General features: G+C 36.1%; 1 protein-coding gene across 1 annotated transcript in view; it reads left to right on the top strand.

Annotated features, from left to right (window-relative positions):
* Positions 1-23,818, top strand: part of VPS8 (VPS8 subunit of CORVET complex) — a 98,374-nt gene that overhangs the window by 47,239 nt on the left and 27,317 nt on the right. Inside the window, exons 29-40 of the mRNA XM_063306859.1 lie at positions 125-181; positions 1,198-1,280; positions 7,069-7,153; positions 7,449-7,547; positions 9,387-9,476; positions 10,662-10,708; positions 13,162-13,303; positions 14,324-14,413; positions 15,574-15,616; positions 15,863-15,966; positions 16,854-16,926; positions 17,715-17,797. Of these exons, the coding sequence (XP_063162929.1) occupies positions 125-181; positions 1,198-1,280; positions 7,069-7,153; positions 7,449-7,547; positions 9,387-9,476; positions 10,662-10,708; positions 13,162-13,303; positions 14,324-14,413; positions 15,574-15,616; positions 15,863-15,966; positions 16,854-16,926; positions 17,715-17,797 (996 nt within the window). The remainder of the gene's footprint in view (positions 1-124; positions 182-1,197; positions 1,281-7,068; positions 7,154-7,448; positions 7,548-9,386; positions 9,477-10,661; positions 10,709-13,161; positions 13,304-14,323; positions 14,414-15,573; positions 15,617-15,862; positions 15,967-16,853; positions 16,927-17,714; positions 17,798-23,818) is intronic.

Genomic DNA, 23,818 nt, shown 5'->3' with positions numbered 1-23,818 from the left:
TCCAAAATGTTATTGTGATCTCTATGTCCTTTTCTTTACCTAGAAATGATACAGTAGATAAATTTCTAAGATGTGATAGTGTGCTTGAGAAATGGAGCAGAAATATGGGTTCTTTTTTGCCCAGGTCCTTGAATTTCTCTGCAGTCCTGATGATGATTCACGACACTCTGAAAGACAGCAGGTATGAATCCTTAGGGTAATAATTCATGCTGTGAAAATGATTCATGGTTAAGGAAAAAAGGTCATTACTAAAAATGATGATACTATAGAGCAGAAATGCTAAAACTGGAACTCCACACTGAGAAATAATCAGCAGCTAGAAAACTACCAACAGCTCATATACAGTATTTCATGAAGGCGTATTAACAGTTTTCAGAATCACAACATGAATTGTAGCAGTTCAGACACTTCACACCAAAACTACAAATATTCAGTATGATCAAATACAGCCCAGGATAACATAGTCTGGTGTTGCATTATGATATGATTTTCCATAGTTAGGTTGCTACTGTCACAGTTAATACTAAGAGAGTTTATTGCAGACAAGTAGGTTACATTATCAAGAGGTGTATATTTCTTTGTATATAGTGTGATTTTCACTTCAGCTTGAAGATGCCAAATCTCCTCTAGTGGAGAGAAAAGTGCTGCATTATATCAGAAAGATAGGGAGTTTAGGGCTCAATTACTCTCTTTCTAGACTTGATTATTCAATTGAAGTTCAGAAGAAGGAGAGACATGCAATTGTAAGAGGAATAGAGGGCTGAAGCATGGAAGTGAGATTGTGACAGTCTATATATGAGTGCAGAATGTGGTTGGGAGGAAAATCTTACATGATATTATAAGAAGCAGATAAATACCCTGATCATGCTTGGGAACAAAAAAAGCAAAGATGTTTAATCAACTCCTCCAAAATTATAGCTTCCTTTCATGGTTTCATATCTGATCAAGATACGGATCTAAGAATCAAAAAATTATAGATATGTTGTCCACAGGCAGTAGCTGAGAAATTCCAAAACTAAATCTTATCTTATGTAAATATATATTACAATGAACAAGCAAAGCTTGGCAGAACGTAGTTTATCCCTTGATGTCTGAAGCCTGTTCATATATAGGCATAATCTTTGATTGTACAGGACAAATGTTGTGAGGTCTCTGAAGGATTTTAACACAGTATGTATAATTATATTGTGCTAATAGGTTCTTTTAGAATTGCTTCAGGCTGGAGGCATAGTGCAGTTTGAAGAGAGCAGACTCATTCAGATGGCAGAAAAAGCTGAATTGTAAGTTTCTGTGTACCTTTTCTGATTCATTTTACTCCTTTACATCCATCCCTAGGGCCAGGATTTTTTAAAAAACATTTTATTGTATTATTAAAAAACACAAATAGTATTATTTTAACACACACATAATACATTGTATTATTGGGTACAGTAGTATTTATACAATGTTGACTGGAGTTTATTAATGCTCTGATAATTTTGATAATTTAAACCTTTAAAAATAAAGGAAAAAAAGTTAATATTAACTATGATTTCCAAAATATTAATGTTAATAAGCATAAGGTTGCTTCGATCTTACATCAAAAGCCAAGTGTGGCGTTAACCAGGATTGTACCACCAACATTTGGCAGTAAAATGACTTATTTGTGGAAGAATTTTTTTTCTTTTTTCTCAGAATTAAGAATAAGAATAAGAGTTAGAAGCCTCTTGGGGGCATGTTCACAGTTTGCGGGGGGGATTTAAAGGTAGAAATGAGATGTTTTGTCTTCCACTCCTGTTCCCACCCTTTATATTCCTTTAAAAAGCTGAAAGTATTAGTCCTGTTTATCTCCTGATATCATCATGTCATCTGAAGGTGTTCTGTAACCCTCACATTGGTTAGAAGAGCATGTTTTAGACCTGGTCAATAAATCGATGTCTGCCTGTTTTAACTACTTCTCAAGTCACTTTTTTTATATATTTACAGTTATATTCTTATATTAATGAACAGTAGTATATGTATGATTTGAGAGCTATCTAATTTTTATGTCAGGATTTTAACCAAGAGAATCTTGGATCTTTGGCTTTTTAGAAGGTGTATGTAAGCCTCTGTGAAGATGAGTGAGATGGGCGGTGACTAAATTTCTAAATTTCAAATATAAATATAAATAAATAAATATCTGATATTACCCTTCTTATAATTTCTTTTTTTTTGTGGGGATGGATCCTTTTGCTTCTTTAGCTTCATCCAGACTGAGGCTGAAATCCTTTATCTGCAGAAGATAGAACTAGAAGGAAAAAAAAATACATGAGGCAGTTGCTTGGCAACTGCTTTCAGCTGTGAAATCTGTGTTCATCCTCATTGCCTTGTCACTGCAGCTGCACCTCAGTACTTAGCACACTATATTGTATAGAATTGTGGCCATGAGATTAAATTTCTGGTGATTACAACTTGACCTACATCCTACTTCTCCAGATGTTGAAACATGTCGAACTGGTCTCAGTCTGTTAGCTTTAAGATTTGTTTTTATAACTATTTGATTCTGTTATCGGGCTGCTGGGAAATCATAGCAGCATTTATGCTGTAGACTTGTTCAAAATATCTGAACAAGTTTGACTGATTAACTCCCTATCCAGGTGCATTTTTACAACAGTAAAAAGCTTAATATAAACCAGAACATGTCTTGGGTTCAGCTCTTTATTCACAAAGAAGTTGGTCTTCTTTCCAAGTATCCTTTCCATAGGATTTCACTGGTATAGGCTAGCAAGGGCTATTTTGTTAATTTGCCTTTATCCATTTAACAATGCTATTTAAAGTCATTGTTAATATTTTTACATGGTACACATATGGTACTTTAATTATATTGTATAAACTAACTTATAAATAAAATTAATGAATAATGTTTATGTAAAAAATAGCTAACTCTTTAAGTTATCCCCAAAATAAATATAAACTGTAGAATAAAACTGCTCTTAAGCCTGAAATATCCTACTGTCCTCACTAAGGTCCTGGAATTCCATTGGTAATCTGGCCATATATTTCCATGATCACTGAACTTAAAGAGCATTTGTAACTCTTTTGCCCATTAAAAAACCCAAATCTCATTGAAGCAATGCTTTAATTATGCTAAACAAACTTTTATAAAATCTCTGCTTTGGAGTTTCAGGCAATTCAAGTTAGGAAAGCAAAAGGGGAGGAATGATTATTTCTATATCTATTTGTCTTGTATTTATTTTTTAAGGCTTATATACTGTTCTAGTCACAGCTGACTGAGCAGCTTATGTACCTCATTCAGTAATTAGGTTAAAAATTGTACAATAACCATAATAAAGAAAAATAACAACAACAACAATCAAAATCCTTAGCACCAGGCATAACACTTAACCAAACAATCATTCCCCTAAAGGAGTGGTCCATTTCATCCTTCATATACCAAAGGCTTGTTGAAATTGCCAAGTTTTAATGGCTTTACAGAAACCAAACCCTGTCCTTTGGGACAGCCTGATCTCTGGGAAGATGCTATATCAGAGACAGGAAGCTGAAATAGTGAAAGCCTGCTTCCATAGGGACATCATCTTTTAGATGTTAATGAGAGGCAGAATCCACTAGAAGTTGGCAGTTCTGAAGATACTGATTACATTATTAGATGGCATTAGACAGCCTCTAGGAAAGCATGTGCATCTTATCAAGTACAGAATATCATTAGATTAAAGTAAAAGCTCTCCCAAAATGTATTATTTAAAAAAAAAGATCCTTCTCCACTGTTTGGAAATACAAATTCTAGCTGTTAAGGTCAAAATGCATTTCATTCTGTAGAGAGACATACCGTGATGAGAGGAAGTTTGTGGACATTTTAAAACTATTTTTAATCCTGCAGTACTCCAGTGTGATCTGAGCTTCATCTAAATCCTATTAATTCATATTCTGGTTGAGCAAACAGTGCAAAAAACAGTGCATTATGTCATGTCTTTATCAAACATACTGAACCAACATTGTCTATCTTTGTTTAAAAAAAATGCCTCCAAACTATTATATAGGATTGATGAAGACGTATAGGAAATGTTTGGTTGAAGTCATTGCTGCTGAAAAAATGCCATCAGTTACTAAATCTAAACCCTCATATCCTTTTTCCAACGAACACAGTGCATGTTGGCTCAGTATATTTAATAAAGACATGACATAGTACACTGTTCTGCGTGTGTGATTTGACAATCTTTTTATCTTTTATCTTAGATGAAGTGCAGATTACATTGTGGATAACTGTACTGGATCATGGATAATTCTAAAAGATTTACAAATTCTCTTTCACCACCTCAGATCACTTAAGGATGGAATTGAGAAAAAGGGATCAAGGAAGAGAATAGGCTGAGTGGCCACATTCAGACATTCATCTATGATTCATGACTCTTAGTTTAAAAAGACATGGGGCAGTGCTATGACTAGGTGTGTCAGTGCGTAAGGGGAGAAGCAAATGGTCATGGCTTCATAAATTGAGATTTACAGCATTTTAAAATACATTTCCTGCTCTTCAGTGTTACTGACCAGTCATGATATAGATTGCATGGTTTCTAGGCCAACAGTATCAATGATTAGCTCTGTTGCACCCACATTTCTGTTAGATATCTCACAAAAGATGCTGTCCCATCTCAGTCCTGCAGTCTTTTTTAGTTTTAATTTATTTTACCTTAAGGATTTGATCAGATGTCTATATTGCTAGTGCCTTAGATTATCGATGGATTATCAGAGATTATGGGTATGCTGTGAAACTGTTTCCTCAGTGGTGGTGCTGATGACGATTAGCTGCTGTATAAAGATACTTCCATTTTAGGAGGGATTTGAGCTGCTAATCTAAAAGATTTGTTGTTCTTCTCTTTGGATATGACTGATTTTCAGGTCTGCCTCCTACTTTTTTTCCTTTTCATAGATGTGGTATTAGTGTTGCTTTAAATATGCCTGTCTTGAGTGTTGTTAATTTTAAATTTAAAAACAGGGTATAAATACTTTACACAGATTCAAATTCTGCATGTAATTAGTGTAATAAAGCTCTAGCACTAGTTGAACTCTCTCTAATTTTCTCTAGTGTTAAGTAACCAAGCTCCTTTAGGTCACAAAGATAATTAACTGATATTCCCAGCAGAGGATCAGGCAGGTAGAACACACATACTGTAGTTAAATTCTAAAAGAACTGGGTAGGGAAAGATAGGAGCAGCAGCTCCATATGTGAGACAGCTTAGATTAGATAGAGGAAGCATGTGTGAGTCCCCCTCCTTCCCTTTCTCTCTCATGTTAGATGTCACTGATTTAGAAGGCTTTGTTGTCTCACAAGATAAATTTCTGATTTTAAAAAATGACAGGCAATAAAGTTTATCAAGTATGACATTAAAAATTGCTGACACAGCTCAAGCTAATCTATTTATTAGTATGCCGAATATTATTATTTGTGCCTTCAAGTCAGTACTGATTCCTGGCGACTGCCTGGACAAGTTCCTGCAGTTTTCTTGACAAGATTTCAGAAGTGGTTTGCCATTGCCTACTTCCTAGGACTAAGAGACTGGCCCAAGGTCACCTATGCCCAAGGTCAAGGCTGTGCCTAAGGTGGGACTAGAACTCACGGTCTCCCAGTTTCTAGCCTAGTATCTTAAAAACTACACCAAACTGGCTCTCTTCTGTCTAATAAAGAATCTATACACTACTAAAACATGTCTGATTGTTTGTAACCTTCAATTGGGAGAAATGGTGCATCATAGGGCAACAGTTTTTAAACCAACATACCTCAAACGGGCTAATTTATGGAATTCGTCCAAAATCTGGGACCCATTACTCCCATGGGGTTAAAGTTTGGCTAAGTTGTGTCTGCTTCAGCGCCATTGTGTTGTTGCGTTGCTGCGGTTACGTGAACATCATTTCCTACACTCCCTGCCAACTTCCCACAAGGAAAGTCAATGAGGAAGTCAGCAGGGAAGGTCATACCTTCTTCCCCGGCCTTCCTGCACTCCCACACACGCATGTACTCCATGGCCTCCTTCGCAGGCCTCCCTGCACTTGCACAAACACCTACACCCAGCATCACCCTTCTTTCTGGGCCTCTCTGTGCTCTCATGTGCCCTGCATCCTCTTTCCCTGGCCTTCCTGCGCTCCCACACATGCAAACATGCACCCACCAGTGCCCTCCTTCCTGGGCCTCCCTGCACTTGCACACACCCACACACCCACCAGCACCTTCAGCACCTTCCTTACCAGCCTTCCCGTGCTCACATGCACCTATGCCCTCTTTCCCTGCATGCACTGCATCACCCTCCCACTAACTCGCACGTGGCCTCCCCCACCCCCCTGTGGCACCCCTGCGCTCCTTACCTGGGACTTCCTCTGCTTCCCCCCCCTGCAGCAGAGGTATCTGCACATCACACCAAGCCAAATTCAAGGGCAAAATACAAACACAATTTACAACACAAGTAAGTTTGTGTGTCAGAGAGAAAGGGAATGGCATTTAAGGGCATATACTACATATTTATAACAATGATTAAGAAAACAGAAATATTAAAAATGAAAAATTAATGTTTTAGCCTTCATGTTTTTCAATTGCTCTACTGTAAACAACAACTTTTTTCAGTCAGAGGAGCTGAAAAAGGCAGAAATCAAAGCATTTTTATTTAAAAGGGTGTGTATGGATTAAGCCATTCCAGGAATTCTGTAAAAATTAGCATGAATGATAAAAATGTTTTAAATAAGCAAGATAAATATTCAGCAGTGGATTTCACTGAATTTGATGGAACTTATGGAAAAGTGGTCAGCCGCAGTTATGTGATATCATTTCCAACACTCCCTGCCAGCTTCCCACGAGAAAAGTCAATGGGGAAGCCGGCAGGAAGCTGGAATTTGCTCCCGCTCCCACTGCTGCTTTGCCTACCCATGGTCATACTGTTTCTCTGTTTAGGTAAGGAAATACCTCTGAAATGACCCAATGGGTCACAGGTTGTCTAGTATTGTCAAATATTAAGATAGGAAAAACAGGACATGTTTTATGAAGCTGTTCTTTTTTTCAGGATGTTTATGTCTAAAAAGCACTTGGCTTTAATTCTTTTATTTCAGCTACCAAATCTGTGAATTTATGTATGAACGGGAACATCACTATGATAGGATAATTGATTGCTACTTGCATGATCCATTGAGAAAGGTAATGATACAAATTACAGAAGAAAATTCAGATGAAAACTATTTCATTTTTCAGCAGTTTTTGTATATGTTTGGGGATGAACTTAATGTTGAAGAATATTTTTTTAATATGCTAAAATGACACATTAATTATACATTTTCAGTGCCCTGTTGCTTTATTATAAAGTTTCAGCATATAATATATGGAGGATCTTTTAATTAGAATGTTTCATTTATTTATTTATTTATTTATTTATTTATTTATTTATTTATTTATTTATTTATTTATTTCTACTTTTCCCATATATTTCTTAAAGGAAGAAGTTTTCTCCTATATCCACAATATTCTCTCCATTCCTGGGTATAGCACAGAAGAAAAACAGTCTGTGTGGCAGAAAACTATGAAACATATTGAGGTATGTCTTAAATAAGATGAAAATAATAAGTTCTGTATGCGGTACAGTAATGTAGCTGGAGTATCCTAATAGATTAACATAAGTGAAAAACAACAAACAGAACAAGACCGTATTTCTAATATTTAAATTAATTTTGTGTATAAATGGAATGAATCTGATTAAGAATAATTAGTTCTGAGGATAGAAAACTTGATGCATAAACTGGCAGAAAGTGAATCAGACACTTTGGTTCTTCGGGTCTTTCACTGTGGAGAATAGTTTAAAGGCACTGGTAATCAAATATCCACAGATGAACAAGACTGTTCTTAACGGAATTAGCAAGATTCACTGTGAAAAACCATGGTTTGTCATCCTCTGTTGTTCTTCATCCTCTGAAGGAGTATTCAGAGTGGTCTCCTCAATCTCCACAATTAGTGTTGTTATGAAGGCATAGAAAAAATATGGTTACCGGTGTTTTCATTTGTCCAGCCTTAATAACTGTGTTTAATGTCCCAAAAGCTGAATGGCCAGTTTACAGATCAGTGCAAACTGTAAGAATATTATGTCATGTTGGATAAACAATCACACTTGGTTTGAATGTATCAGTGTTCAGGTAGTCCTTGGTTAATGACTGCTCATTCAGCAACCATTTGAAGTTACTGTAGCGCTGAAGAAGTGGTGGTTATAACCGGTCCTCAAACTTCTGGCTGTCCCAGCACCCTGTGATCACGTGATTACAATCTGGGCGCTTGGAAACTGGCTCGCACTTAACGATGGTTGCAGCATCCCACAGTCATGTGATCGCAATTTGTGTCCTTCGCTGCCAGCTTCCCACAAGCAAAGTCAGTGGGAAAGCTGACAGGGAAGGTTGCAAGTTGCCTGGGTAAGCCTTCCCCACCTGCGCACACTCCCTTTCCCACCTGGCACCAGTCACCCCAAGCCCTGCCATGCTAGTGCCCCACCTCCCCTGCCATTCACACACCCTCGGGCACCCTCTCCCACCTGGCAGCAGCTACCCCAGACCCGCCATGCTCACACCACACCTGCCCACCATTCACGCACCCTCACGCACCCACCCCAACCCTCGTGCTTGCGCCTCGCCTACCCTGCCACTAGCACACCCTCACGCACCCTCCCTGAGCCTTGCTGCACTTGCGCTGTGCCTTCCCCGCCACTCACACACCCTTGTGCACCCTCCCCCACCCAGCAGTAGCCACCCTGAGCCCAGTTCTGCTTGTGCCGCACCTCCCCGGCCACCCACGCACCCCCTCACTCCCTCTCCCACCCAGCAGCAGCCACTTGCTTGCCTGCCGGCCTGCTTGTGAGCTGCCTGGGACTTGCAACTTCCTGCCGTTTCCCCCACTGGCTTTGGTTGTTGGAAGCTGATAGGAAGTTGCGAGGAGGTGCATAAAATAAAAACCCTAACCAATTATACATCCGGTGCTTTTATCTTAATTAGATTATAGTCTTTCATTGAAATTTAATATAAAAATGTGTATGAAAACATTGTGGTAAATGCCATGTGTTTTGAAAACACTTTCCTACAGAATACTTATTTAGTGTAAAGCTAGAAGAAACTGCTTGAAGGTGTGCCTACACAGGGGGCAATGAGAATCTTACTGAAATTCAGAATAGAGAATTTGGTATCCTCAGGCAACCTTTATTCTTCGGTGAAGAAAAAAACAGAATCACAGAGATATTTATCTATGTCCTTTATCACCTCACCTTACTGTTTTTTTTAAAGAAACATTTGAAATAGAATACAGAATTAATTCTGAAATACCAGAAATTGAATTAAAGTTGTATATGTTCAACCCTGCATTCATGGATCTGTCAGGACATTTTTTTTCTTTTGCTTAGGAGCTGATATCAGTGAGTCCTTTTAAAGCCGCAGATCTTATTTCTATTCACTTCAGTGAGCAGATTGAACAAATAATTCAGAACCTACAGGTAAAGCTTTATTAAGCAACTAAACATCTGTGACACAAAAATGGCAATCAATGCGAGAGAGAACATGTCAGCAACACAGTCAAATAATAAAATTCAAGGATAAGTTAAAATAATACAGATTGGTCAGTTAACTGGCTCTACATGGGGTTGGTACACATAATTTCTGAGGAGAATTGTCACAGAGGATAGCAACAAACCTAATTTTGCAGAATTGTTAGTATCTAAGTACATGCTGCTTTTAAAAAAAAATTCTCAGCAACAAAATTTTGTATTTGGAATTTTGCAGGAAGATATTTAAAAGAAGTTTGCCCTTGATTTATTAAAAAGAATGTTTTTTTAAAAAAATGCACCGATAGATAGGAGTTTATTGGTGTTCCTCCAGCAAGAAAATTGGCAGTAGCAATCAACTTGCATTAAAATGGTCTGTTTTATTCTGATGCAATAAGGAATCTTTAAGGAAGATTAAACATGTTGTATAGGACACACACAGTGAGAGGCTGAACATCAGTTGAGAAGATAGTCTATCATATGTTCCAGAATCCCCAGCAGTATTCAGGTGTTTGGTGGCAGACAGGTGGCTGTAATAGGAAGTTTGAGTTACACTGCCATATACCTGCTGTTTGTGCCAATTTAAAATAGCTTGAGGATGTTGGATAATGTAATGTGCTTATCGAAGCAGTTGTTTTTGAATTTAGAAATTTTATTATCTTTAGCCAATTACACAGAAATACTAAATGGATTTAATGCTTTGGAATATTCTATTCTATAACTCCTAAATGTATTGTCATTCATATTCATAATAGACCTAGTATACTAACTTTGAGAGCCAGTTTGGCATAGTGGTTAAGGCACCAGGCTAGAAACTGGGAGACTGTGAGTTCTAGTCCCACCTTAGGCACAAAGCCAGCTGGGTGACCTTGGGCCAGTCACTCTCTCTCAGCCCTAGGAAGCAGGCAATGGCAAACCACTTTGGAAAAAATATTGCCAAGAAAACTGCAGGGACTTTCCAGGCAGTCTCCGAGAATTGGACACGATTGAATGGATTAAGAAAAACACTAAATTTGTAGGGAAGTCATATGTAGAGTGAACAAAAAAAACTAATCTTTTATCTGTTAAAATATTAAGAACAGTTGAATCCTAAATGAAGTGCTGTATTCACTTTTCTCTCCCACCTTTGCTTGTCAGGATGAACATTTGCTTTTCCAATTTTTGAAGAGTCTTCTTGATCCAAGGTATGTATACATTTTAATTCTTGAAATCTCAATATTCGTATTAGTGTTTGGCTGCAACCTATATACTTGCCTTTTAAAAATTAGGGAATTCTTCTTGTGAAGGAATAAATTTGTGGCTTGGAATGGGATTTTATCAAGTAGATTGGACTTTTGTGGTATCTGATAATGGGTTTCATTAATTAATATTTCATCTACAAGGAATCTTTAACAGATCTGCCATCTATTTTTTCTGGTCCCTGGACCCATTTTTATAGTGAAATCTACTGACTTTCCTTGTGACCCTCAATAGTGGCAAATGCTTCCATACTGTTGCAGGGAGTATTGAAGCAATTTTATTTATTTATTTTTAATAAGGCAGGTATAAATGTCACATCATACAGCCCACTAGGAGAGAAGAATCAGTCATACATTACTTTCTTCATATATAGTCTGCTAAAAATGGCTGTTCTATAAGATATCACAACTATTGCAGAGTTGGTTTGTAAACATCTCACTTTGCAGAGGAACCTGATTCTACCATGATATTTTGTTGCACTAGGCACTATAAAAACGTGATAGCTAATGGAAAGTATTTCATAAAACCACTTGGAGTCATTTCTGTGTCAGGTGTGCTCTTGGCTCTCAATTTTGTACATTCTTTGTTACAAGGAACCTCTTACAGAGATTGTATTTGAAAGAAAGTAGTGCATTAATAGTACAACTGCTCATTTGGTCATGGGCAAAAGTGCTCTTGGTTCTCTTTATATACCAAGGCAATCCTATAGACCCACATACAGTTCTCCTTGCCCATTTCAACTAGCCTTGTGTCTACTTTAAAACAGATCTCTAGTTAAATTAAATCTTGCAAACTAATCTCTTTGTAATTCCATTCCTTTCAGTATAATTACACCACAAAAAGGTTTTTGTTTTTGTTTTTTTGGCAGAATATGCTATCATTCTCTGCTACAAAGGCCATAGGCTGTTAGAATGAAATCTCAGTTTTAATAAAATAACATTTGGAATGAGAGAGGATTGTATACACTGAGGTGAAGGCAGATTTTTGCTTGGGTATATCTTCTGTTCTAATCATTGTTAAGTTTATCTCAAACAATAGCAAATAGTATGTACATGGCTAGGACTTCTAGCTGTTGTAATTACAATGTATCTGGAAGATGTCAGATTAGGGAAGTCTAGATTAAGTTAAAAATCAATTTATATTACTTCCTCACTTTGTAACTTCATTCATGCAAACATAACTAGCTGTATTTTAACAATTAAGTCACAATTTGCTTCCATTTTCTATTATTTGCCTGCCTTTTCTCTTTTTCACACATCCATTTAACGGTCCAAATGCTTTGGTTTCTCACAGTTTTAGAGAAATCAGTGGAAGCCAGTCATACTATTTTCTAAACCTGACAGACTATCAGCAACCAACCACTCCAAATTCAGTGCCATATAGCAAGTCCTCTCCCTTCTTCTTGTGCACCTCTGTGTTTTTGTGCATCTCTAAAGAGCAGCCAACCTCTATTTAGCTACCTCCCTGCTGCATTTTGGATGGATGTTACTGCTACTCACTTTGCCAATTTCAGCTCAGTTTCTGAGACAGGCAACTGAGCAAGGGTATATTGGAGAAGGTAAGGTTGTAAGTAAGAAAAATGTTACCAAGAGGAGTGGTTGACCAGGAGATGCACTGGACCCACCATGAACAGTCTGCTGTCTTCAGGGGGGGGGGGGGGAAGAAGGCAAGAGAAGCACAGCTCAAGGGGTTTGCCTCCAAAGACTCTTTATATTCCTCTCCATTTAAAAAGAAATGTTTCATGGAGAATGATAGATGGGGCTTGCTTTAATGGATTTTAGAATTCTGTGCCTGTACTTGTGTATTTTAGTATTTTATTGGAGATTGCCCTATGTTTTGAAGTGAAGAAACAGGCATCTGTGGGTCCCTGTGAGAACAGAATGCTGGCTTGATCTTGCAGAATAGTTTCTATATTCTTCGTTTAATGGTTCTTCAGTTGTTTGTGTGGGATGTACCAAAATGAATGACAGTAATGCCCATTAAGAACAATGAGAGTTCTCTGTTATCTTTTTCTCATAGGAATACAGGGAACAGAGAAAATTGTAAATAAATCAAAAGTGAATAATAGGGTGAAAGCAGGTTTTCAACAGAATGAAACCAGAAAGCAGTATCTTCATTATGTGTTTTTGGGGCATTTCAGGGTGATGGCATGTAATTATTCTTAGGAGTTCATCTAATTGTTGAGATAAAAAGATAGATCGACCAAAGTGTTCTCATTTGAAGAATTATGAACACTCCATATTCTATTAATCTAATAAAAATAATACTTTTTCTATATATGAATATGTTTCAATGTGGTTTTATGTGGTTATCACAATATATAATATGTGTATCTGAAGTGTTTAGGATATTTTAGGTAGCCAATCTTTAAAAAGTGGTTTGCTATTTGTTATTCCAGGGAAGGTATCAGTCAGGACTTGCTTCAGCTTTCTCCCTCTGTTACCGAACAGTTTATTGAGTTGCTGTGTCGGTATGATGCTGACCAGGTCTTAGAGACTTTGAAGTTCCTGGAGTCCTATAGGCTGGAAGAGACAGTTCAGGTAATGTTTGTGAATAGGATAAAACTAAAAGAAAAGTCAGTTTTGTAAGAACTGTTACTATTCAAATCAATTATATTCCTTTACACAGTTAAAGGAGCTGTAACACTATATCATAGGCCCCATCTCCACCACATCATACAGTTCTCTCAAGCCTATTCTGGTGTCTGTGCATTAAGCATGGCTTCTCTAAGCTTTAACGAACAATCCTCTGTGGAAGCTGGAACCCAACATTATCAGGGTTCTTGCTCCTGTAGTAATCCTGTGTACCAGCCTTTCTAGAAACTAAACTTCTGTATGATCAGTGTACATATGCAGACTTGCAAAATTCAGACATCCATCTCTAATAATGAGTAAAAAGAAACTGTGCAACCTTTAAGGTGAGGCCTACTCCTTCACTAAGCCAAACTTGGACTAGTTTACAGCTAAGTGTTTCTAAGTAGGAAGTTTCCAAGCCAACATGAACATGATCTGACCATCTGAGTTGTCAAAAATTCTATACAGGTACTCGTTAGTTTACCATTGTTTATCTTGGTATAGTTTTAGCAAGTGCTTCTTCTATTCAGGATGTAATTCCTTTTCTGCTTCAGAACTTTGTTATATTTTTTGGCAATCAAATGTTTATGTCACAATTCAGGAAACTACAGCTGCTAAAACATGAAGATAGGTGTCTGAAATGAGAAGGGGGAAAGACATTAAAGACTGTTGGGGTCTAGCTACTTATTTCAGAGTTCTCTATAACTTCCTTTTACTTTTTAAAAAAAAATGAAACAAAAGCAACTGAAAAGGGATCAAGCTAGAGCACGGTAGTTAACCTTTTGTAAACTGTTACTTTTCATCTGAAATTTGCTTCCCTTTCTTCTACTGTAGTGAAATATATATAGGGTTAATTGTGCCAGGATATTTTTAGCTTAGCAAAATGAGAGGCATGAGGTTCTATGCCCAAAGCTGATCCAGCATATCCAAATACTGAATGTTTTCTACATACAAATGGCTAAAATTAATGTTTGGCATTTTATGCAGGTCACACAAAAATATCAGCTCCATGAGGCTACTTCTTACCTGCTCGAAAAGAAAGATGACATTCCTGGTGCCTTCTTAATTATGCTTGAGGTATAATAGATTGGGAACTTCACTTTGAAATGGGGAGGGGAACTTTTTATTTTTTTTAACTAGAAAAAAAATAATCTGAACCAAAAATTGGCACTGGGGATGATCAAAGTTGTCTGCATTAAAAATCTAGAATTCATTCGATTTATATGTCTAATAAATTTGAATAAAGCTGCCATGTTTATTTCTATTTTTAGAAGAAGCTTTTTGATTATTATTTTTATTCATAGAAAATAACTGATCATAATTTTAAAACTGAAACAGACATTTGTGAGCCCTGCTAGAGGTATTATATATGTAGATATGATGATTTGCCACTTTATGTTTGTCACTGCTGTTCTTGTAACTGAGAGCATAATTCAGTGAGAAAGCATGGAAAGCACATACTGTGTTGGCACACACAGATGGCATGCAGGGTGCCTTATCTGGAGCAAAATTGCTGGTTGTGGAACAATCTGTTATCAGGAGTATGAGGTTCTATTCCTAAGTGGAAGTTTAGTGTAACTTCCCCTTAGCCCAGTTTACAAAATCAAGAGGCTGTGGGTTGTCCTATCAGTGTAGTGATATTAGGTAAGCCTCACTTACCTATTGTAATATCATGGAGTATAAGGTGATAGCTCAGTAAGGAGCAGCTGTTTTCTGTGGCAGACATATTTCTGATAACTTGTAGATCTGCCTTTAACTCAAGTTGAGGATTTATTCTTAATAAAGTTGTATACATTTTTCAAGATAAAATCCTTCCTCTGTGTACTATTAGTACAGCCAAGATCACTTTGGAGACTGTATGTGTACGTGGTTTTTGACCATCAGCATGTATGGCTCTTTGGTATAGATGGATGTGATATCAAGTTAATTGATCCGGTAATGGGAGTATATTAAGAAAAAGCCTGAAATAAAGCTTTTATGTCCTTTCTCTGTTCCAGAAAGTAAAGAGAAGAATTAACTAATTTAAAAATCTTTATGGGACCAATGGAAGGCAGTGAAGTAGTTTATTTGATTCTGCTGTACCCCATATATTGTCCTGTACAGAGAAATGACAAATTCCTACAGAAGTTGAAGAAACTGTGGAAGTCTTAGTGAAGAGAAGGGAATAGAATAGGTACTTATAGATACTTTATAAAATGCCTTGTGAACTCATGTGATACAAAATGAATTTTTCCTAGTGGTTGCAAAGCAAGCTTTCAGCATTGACTTCTGGAGATAAAAGTAAGTTTTGAAATATGTTTTTTTTATTTCTCATGAAATAATGTTATATTAAATATTTGTGTGATTCAGTCAGAATCAAGACCAGGCTTTCTAGCCATTTATTAAGTTTTACTTCTCATTTCCAAGGAGCTATTATGTGCACACACAGACCTCATTTATGTGATTAATACTCTTCTGTGTGGATTTTAATTGACTTAATTTAACTGACAGAATAATATCTAATTACTGTTATCTTCTTAATTCAAGTTTCAACAGAACTTCCTTCACTAAAAGATATTGAAGATACCTTAGCAAAAACAATTGCACTCTGCCAGAGAAATTCACACAAATTTAATCAGCAAGAGCGAGAAGTAAGTATTCCCTTAAGCTCTGACTTTAAAAAAGGGATGCTTTTAGTTTCCCGTAAAGCCCCTTTTCTGTGACATAGACTTGTAGCTACCATGACACATTTCATCTACTTTCTCACTCCCTTTTTATAAAGTCAAGTATAATATTTCCTGTTGTGATAAGTGCAGCCCCAAGTCTTTCTGATTTTCTATTGTTGGTAATCTGTGTTGTGGATTCACAAGTAAGAAACCAAGAATGTGAGTTAAGGTAATCCCACTCCAATTACCATAGAAGAGAAAACTGTGTGAGACCTTACTTTCTTTTAAGTAGCAGCCTTATAACATGTTTTACTCCTTTACTAGAAATACTTTTCTATTATCCTATAAAAAGCTCAGAGAGGGGTAATTTGTATTTTGATAAGAAATATTGAAAAGCTATTGAACTCTGCCACATGACACTTTATATTCTATATACACTGCATCCCCAGTGCACCTTAATATTACCATGCATTGCCCTCCTGTACCTGACTCCAAAAGGTGTGCTATAAAATGTGAACAGTGAAGTTGGCTGGTGTAGGGAAGTTGTGCTGAGACTGTCTGCCACCACAATTCCCTGTGTGTGTTGTGAAATGCTAGCTAGAAAGCAGGGAAATGGTGGTAGCAGCAAACTGAGCTCTCCCAATTCAGGAGCAGTGCATCAGAAGATGCCTTGCATCTAACTCTTAGGTGGGGAAGAAAGCCTGTTTCCCAAGGGGCAGCCAGGCACTCATGTTCTTTTCAGGTTATAGTGGTGTGGGTGCTGCTTTGCAGCAGATACAGGCATTGGCATATCCAGGAACAGAAGCAAATATACTCTCTGAGGCTGATGGAGGTATTTCTTGTGCAATTCTGAGATTCCTTTTTGCTTTTAGGCACTATGGTTTCCACTCCTAGAGGCAATGATGTCACCCCAAAGATCTGCAATGCTATTCCATTTCTCCGAATGTAAGTATGTTGGTCTTCTTTGTTCCAGATATCCAAGACAAAATAACAAAGAACAAAGGAAGCTGTGAATTAGTTTTGTTACTGAGCAATTCACTTGTATGTAATATCAGGAATATATCTGTGTATAACATAGATGCCTTTCCTTTTCCTCTTATGTGATAAAGTCATGAATTTGAACCTGGAATGACTTGATATGAAGGATAATTCTGGCAACATTTTTCATCAGTAAAGTTTATGGAACTATTTTCTTTTGCGTTTAAATGTAGATGTTGAGTTACTTTGCCCTCTGCAAAGGTAATTTTAATATTGGGAAATCATTTTGGAAATATCACTGATTTGAAATGCATTTAGCTAAGACAGGTGTGGGATGGCACTGTGAAACCCCAAAATTAAATACAAATTTAATTGTAAACATTTTTAGAAGTACACATCATCTCACAAGATCACCGTATCTTGCAATGTTAGTGTTCTCATATGAGATTGTGTCAGCATTTCAGGTGAAGTTCCATAAAACCTCAATAGTGGGAACACTGAAAACTTTTAAGTTTTAAATATTTAAAATTAGTTTTTGTGCTGCACCATTCTGTGAAATTGTGCTGTTTGCTGCCAAGAAGATTGCTTATGCCTGGGCTAAGACACTAAAGAGGTTATAATTCAATTAATCACAAAAGAAAAAATTCACCAGCCACAAACACCATTCCTATTAAATGTATTCACTATTGAAACAGAATTAACAGACTTGAATAGCATTCATTCCTGTGAGTTTTATTGTGATATTTGTTCTGTAGATTTGAAGAACTTGACAATGCAAGTATTGAACAATATGGCAACATTCATTGCTCTGCCATTAATTTTGCAGAGAATCCTACAGGTGAGCTATGGGAAATGATCATGTTGTTACCTTAAACTCTTTTCATATGGATCGCTGAGCCACATGTTATGTTGAATTCTCTTTTGCTTGATATGAAGCATGATACTGGTAATAACAAACGTATGCCAACATGATACTGTATACCTATTTTGCATCTGGTTTAGTGAGGAATGTGGTTAGTGAGGAGATTACATAAATTAAGTATTGTTTGTACAGTAGGAAAACAGAGTTAATCAGACATACTTGTACCAGACTGGAATTTTGAGGGGATTATGTAGGCTTTATAGAAATTAATTTCAGAGTTGGTCAAAATGAGAATTTTAATATGACTAAATTTTTAAAGGTAAATTTGGACTGAAACTCAGTGTACTTTTAAAGTTACATGTTTTGTTTGCCTTTTGGCATATGAATTTTCAAAGTAAATAACGAAGGAGCACATGTTTCCTGTTTCAGTTCCTGACATCTCAATTTAAAAAGAACATGTATCTGGCAAAGTGAAAGACCTCTGTATGAAGGCTTGAAAAGCCAAAGCTCATCAAAATGTGATAACACTGGAATGGGTAGACATATAGTCTGGCCTAGCATAAAGCAATTTCCTTTATATATAAAACATAAGATTGTCTTGAATAGCATCTGTGTTGGGGCATAGAAAGGATCAAAGAGACTGCTTAATCTCTTCTTTGAAAACTCAAAATATCTTTTCCAAGCAGCTTCTTTTAGTTGCTTTCATAACATTTCTCCAGTGACCACCCCACCTATGAGTTAAAAAAAACTGAGGTGTGTTTTTTTATATTTTTTATATGTTATGTATGCTTTTTATATTTTATAAATATATTTTTATATTTATATTAATAACTTGGCTGCTATTTGTATTTAATTTCTTCTTGTACTGTTTTAATTGTTTAACTGTGTTTGATTGTTAGCTGCCCAGAGTTATTAGTTTGAGATGGGCGGCTATATAAATTGAATGAATGAATGAATGAATGAATGAATGAATGAATGAATGAATAAATAAATAAATAGATTTAAAAAATGTTTTTTTCTTTTTATGCTGAACTCAAAGACAAAATAAACAGAACATATTTCAGTAAGCTCTGTTTGTCTTTTAGATGTAGTACAAGAATGATTATTTGTCACCTTTTTATCCCATAAATCCTTCATTTAAATATATTGTGAATAGTCACTTTTGTCAAAACTATTTTGTTTTATTGGAAAACTTTGCACTTCTAACTAAATCAGTGTTCCTGCTGGAGATAAAATTTTAAAAAGCATTTTTTTTATTGCCAGATTTGTGATTAAATAAATCTACTTCAACAAAAGCCTACTGGCTTTCCAGTTTATATTAGCCATATAATTGCCTTGTGGGGTGTTTCGGTTTCCCAGTGTGTGATTTATTATACTGAGTCTCATGACAACTGGGTAGATAATATCTTTGTAAAGTTGCTATTCATTTGATGCTTTAAAGAAATGAAACTCTGTGAGTCTAATCACAGCATTATAATCACTCTTTACCGTTGTTTTTCTGCAAATAAATTCTTGTATCCAAAAGAGAAGGGACATCTGTTATTCTGTCCTCAAACCTGAGCCTTCTAATTCAGTTGATTTTTGGTTATAGTTTTATTTTAAATTCTCATGCAGCTCTTTTTTCTTACATGCATATAACAAAGACCACTTGGCATACAAAAATAACCTTATTAGTTAAGGGTGCACAAGTCATAGAAATGCAGTTAAGTTAATTGTCTCCAGTTACATTTACAGAATAAAGCCACTGATCTTGCTGTTTACATATTTAATCGTAATACCTAGAAAACAGCATATGCCACATTGCTAAAGCATCACTTTCTGTTATTGCTATCAGCTGCTGATGGAAATAATAACTGGCACTTATCTAATATATTAAATGCATTCAGCATATGATGTACTGGAACACTATGCTATCTAACATGATTTGAATATTGTTCTGTGGATAAGGGAATGCTATATAGTAATTATCTATCTGCATCATATAAATAAGAAAGAGGTTTTATAATATGCATTTTTTTTAAAAAGGTAACCTAATTTTCTTATTGCATTGTGGGAACTATGATTCCCTGAATGCTGTTTGAACATTGTAGATGATCTATGTCTGATCTATGATTTTATATTCAATTGTTGTTTTACTTAACGTACATAAATACTTACCATGCTGTTCTCTTTCAAGTTACGCAGTGTTATGCAGAATATGCAAAAGGAGTAACAAATAACAAACCAAAGAAATTAAAAGCATTAATAAGAATCAGAAAAGGAAGCACAGCTAAAACTGGTTTCTGCCATAATTCAATATGCCTCTCCATATTTTCTATTCTTGAAAACCATCCTTGCTTCCACCACATGTATGCTCCACTTCATATATTAGCTTTTGTTCTTGAAATATCTCATCTCTCCCTTTTTCAGAACCTCATAGGAAATCTCATCTTACTCTTGATCCATTTTGTCTTCCTCCATTTATTGGTTTTGCAATTCTAACGTTATTCATTCTCTCTCCATAATTCAGACCACCTCAGCGTACTTCGTTCATATTGGTCCACATTCATTCAGTACAACACAGTATCTTTATTTTGATATTTGACCATCACAATGTAAAAACATTGAGATTATGAAGGTAACAACTATAACACAAATAATTTGTCTAGAATCTATGATGGCATGAGACAGTATGAAAGGAGCAGTAGAACTGCTATAAAACAAAAAAGTGAAAAGCTGTAGGTTAGGTAGAATTACAGCTTAGTTCAGGTGATGAATAAGATATAATGAATAACACATTGTGCTATCTGAAAAACAAAACAAAATTAAAAATTGAACAGCAGCAATAGCAGCTATAAAACTGAGTTAACTGGAGATTTAAGGCAGCAATATAATAATCAGGCATGTGTCAAGCATGATTTCGTTTACCTGGCAGCCAAGCAACTTTTTAAAAAGGGGAAAATGTGCTTGTGAAAAGTTGGAACTGGAAATGGCTCCTGCCTTCTACTGTTGCATCTTCACACTCTCTCTTGCATATGTTCGTGTACATGCAGTACATCATTGTAATAAGCAGCTCTCCCAGGTTTCCTTTTATAATTCTGATTTCAATTCTTCAGTAAGGTACAAATGATCAGTGCAATATCAGAAATTTGAATTAAATTCATGCTACTTAAAAGAGTCCTTTAGCTGATTTGCTTTCTGTTGGGGATTCGTTTCCTACTCTTTCTGTAAGTTCTTTCCTTTAAATCAAGCTTGATTAATGCTGACTGCGTGGGTACCTTTAATGTTTTCTTGCTAAGAATATGGAAGTAGTTTGCCACTGCCTTTTTTCAAGATCCTTTTTTTAATAAGAATTTTATTAAGTTTCAAGAGAAAGATAAAAGCTACCAAAAAAAACCCCTACCCCCCAAAAAAGAGAAAAACTAAAAAGATATGAAAAAAGAAAAGAAAAAAATCTTTTCGGAGTTACAGAAAGATGTGACTTCCAACTTTTAACAGCAAGGATATACAAAGATTTTCCATAATCAATCCCTTACTCTATATTAAACCAAAACCACATTATTTCTATAAGTCATTCTACTTTGGCACATTATAAAAAATATTAAGTACAGTTACTCCCTCCCCTTATATTAAAGTAAAGAAAAAAAATTATAGGAACCCCCTAAAGAATCCCCCGCAAAAGATAGCACTTATTTAATTATTCCCTTCCTACTACTATTCTATACATTTCTGTCTACTATAATAAAAATCAAATTAAAAAGCACATAAATTGTCTGCCATTATACTTGATAGTACAACAATTTTAATGATCTTAATCTTAATAAACACAAAACCAAAGCATTTTTACCCTAATAATCTTAATCCAAATCCTTAAAGATGAATAACATCAGCCAAACCCTAAAAGCAATCCAGATAAACATTCTTTAACACTTATCCCACTTCAGAATAAACCAGAGCATTTACATATCCCCACAATGTGCACAGAGCTTTTTTCTTAGGAAAATCAAACAGCCCAACTGCCCCCCTCAGAAATTCCAACTTCTCTTCAGAAAAAGCCTCCAGTACATAATAACCCCTTCTTTTTCATGGCATTCCACCAGAAAGTTTATTTCTCTTATTGCTTGTAGATCTCTCTCTCTCCCTTAAATTTCTCCCAATTCCATCATCCAATCTTCATCCAGCATCTCAATAGAAATACCGATCTCACTCTTAGAAGAAACTTTTCTATCACTGTTAAATCCCTCAGTTTCCTTGACTACATCCCTAGCCAGATGACACATTTCAGACCTCATATTTTCCATGATGTCCTGAAAGCTTGATAGAAATCAGAAAGAATCTGTTTAAAATCTTAGTGGAAGTCAGAAAAAAATCTGTTTAAGATCTTCCATGTCTCACCAGTAGATTATGATGCCCCCTAGGAGCTTAACTAGCAAAAGCCAAAGATATGGAAAAGTTCCAAAATGTGTATACACAAAGAGTGAGATAAGCAGACAGGTCCCAAGGGAAAGTAGAAGCAGAAAGCTGAAAGTTCAAATCAGCCAATTCAACATGTAGGAAAACGCTAATATCTTCAAATTTAGTACAAAAATAATAACAGGAAGACCATTGTTCACTCCCAATCTTCCTTAATATTTGGAAGGAGAATGAAATCCAAAACTTAAAAAATAATTTTTAAAAAGTAATCCCAAAAATAACAATAAGCACCAAGAGAACCAGCTTCTCCTCACTGTAGAAAGCATCTCTTAGGGTGCGCATACTTTAAAAAAAACAACACACAAATTTGGTGATTTAGAAATGGGGTGGCCGGTCTTAATGTAATTTAAGGCTACAGCACGGCGTGGAAAGTCATGAAGTCCCCGCCTCCCAGCTGGCTCTTACCAGTTGAACACAAATGCTGTTTGCAATCTTCTGGCTGCAAGCAGCTGTCTGGAGGGTAGATGGGGTGATTCCAGGTGTTTTCCTTCATCTGGAGAACACTCCTGGTCTTCAGGAAAACGCTGGAAGTCTTTCCAAGATCCTTTTTGATGATCTGGAGAAGTCTACAGTCCTGAGGTTTTCTAGTGGTATCCCTTTTGTGGGGAGGTCTTATTTTGATTAGTTTTTACAAGATCAGCGAGTGTTGGCCAGGTGTTGTTACCTTGTATAGTATAGTATAGTATACTATAGTAATCATACCCAAGCATTTTACTACTGTGTACTTTTAAGAGAAGCTTGAAATGATCCATAAGTGCAAAAGTCTGTCATAGATTTCCTAAGCAGCTGCTTCTTTACCTTTCTGTCTCCAATTCCCCTTCTAACAAGTCTATGTTTTTCTTTGATATACCCCTGTTCAAGAGAGTGTCTCCAAAAAGAGTAGCTGGCTGAGTAGCAGATAAAAATAGTTTGCTGTATGTTATGGATTAGGTACATGCTGCATTAAGAGCTCAGATTTCCCAGTTGTTCTCCATAATTTATATAGCGTTTCAGCATGATGTATTTTCTAAGATGCTGCTTTTAAATTATGCATGCTGAAAAAAATAGAAAGTATCTATTTAAAACCAAATATGATCCCTCCCCCCTTAAAAAGCCTCATGCATAGTGTGAGTAGGGTGTAGGGTGTCATTGGAATGTACTCAGGAATTAAAAAATAATGTGGTATTTTTAAGGAAAAAAAACCAGAATTGTTATTTGCTTGAACATGATTAGTTTGTTCAACAGGGGTATTAGGGATCTAATGGCCTCCCAAGTAAACAAGCAGTATAGTCATACTGATTACGTAGACATTTTGTAGCCCGTGGTCATTCATTTTGCTTTCAGCTGTCCCTTCTTTAGAGTCTGTTCAAGCAATAAGATCTATTATGTATGTTTTAATGCTGCAGCATTAAGTTATAAGTTGAGAGAAGATGATGCAGCAAAAGACAAGACATTTTGAAAGTATAAAGTCTCCTTTAGGTCATAGAATAATTATAAGGTAGGTTCCATGTACATTATAGTTTTCCAAATTAATCAATTCACATATGTTAAAATGCAAGCTTCATT

Source organism: Candoia aspera, chromosome 6 (genome assembly GCF_035149785.1).
Source record: "Candoia aspera isolate rCanAsp1 chromosome 6, rCanAsp1.hap2, whole genome shotgun sequence".
Lineage (NCBI taxonomy): Eukaryota > Metazoa > Chordata > Lepidosauria > Squamata > Boidae > Candoia > Candoia aspera.
Note: the sequence above shows the minus strand (reverse complement) of the source record. Positions and strands in the feature narration are given on the sequence as shown.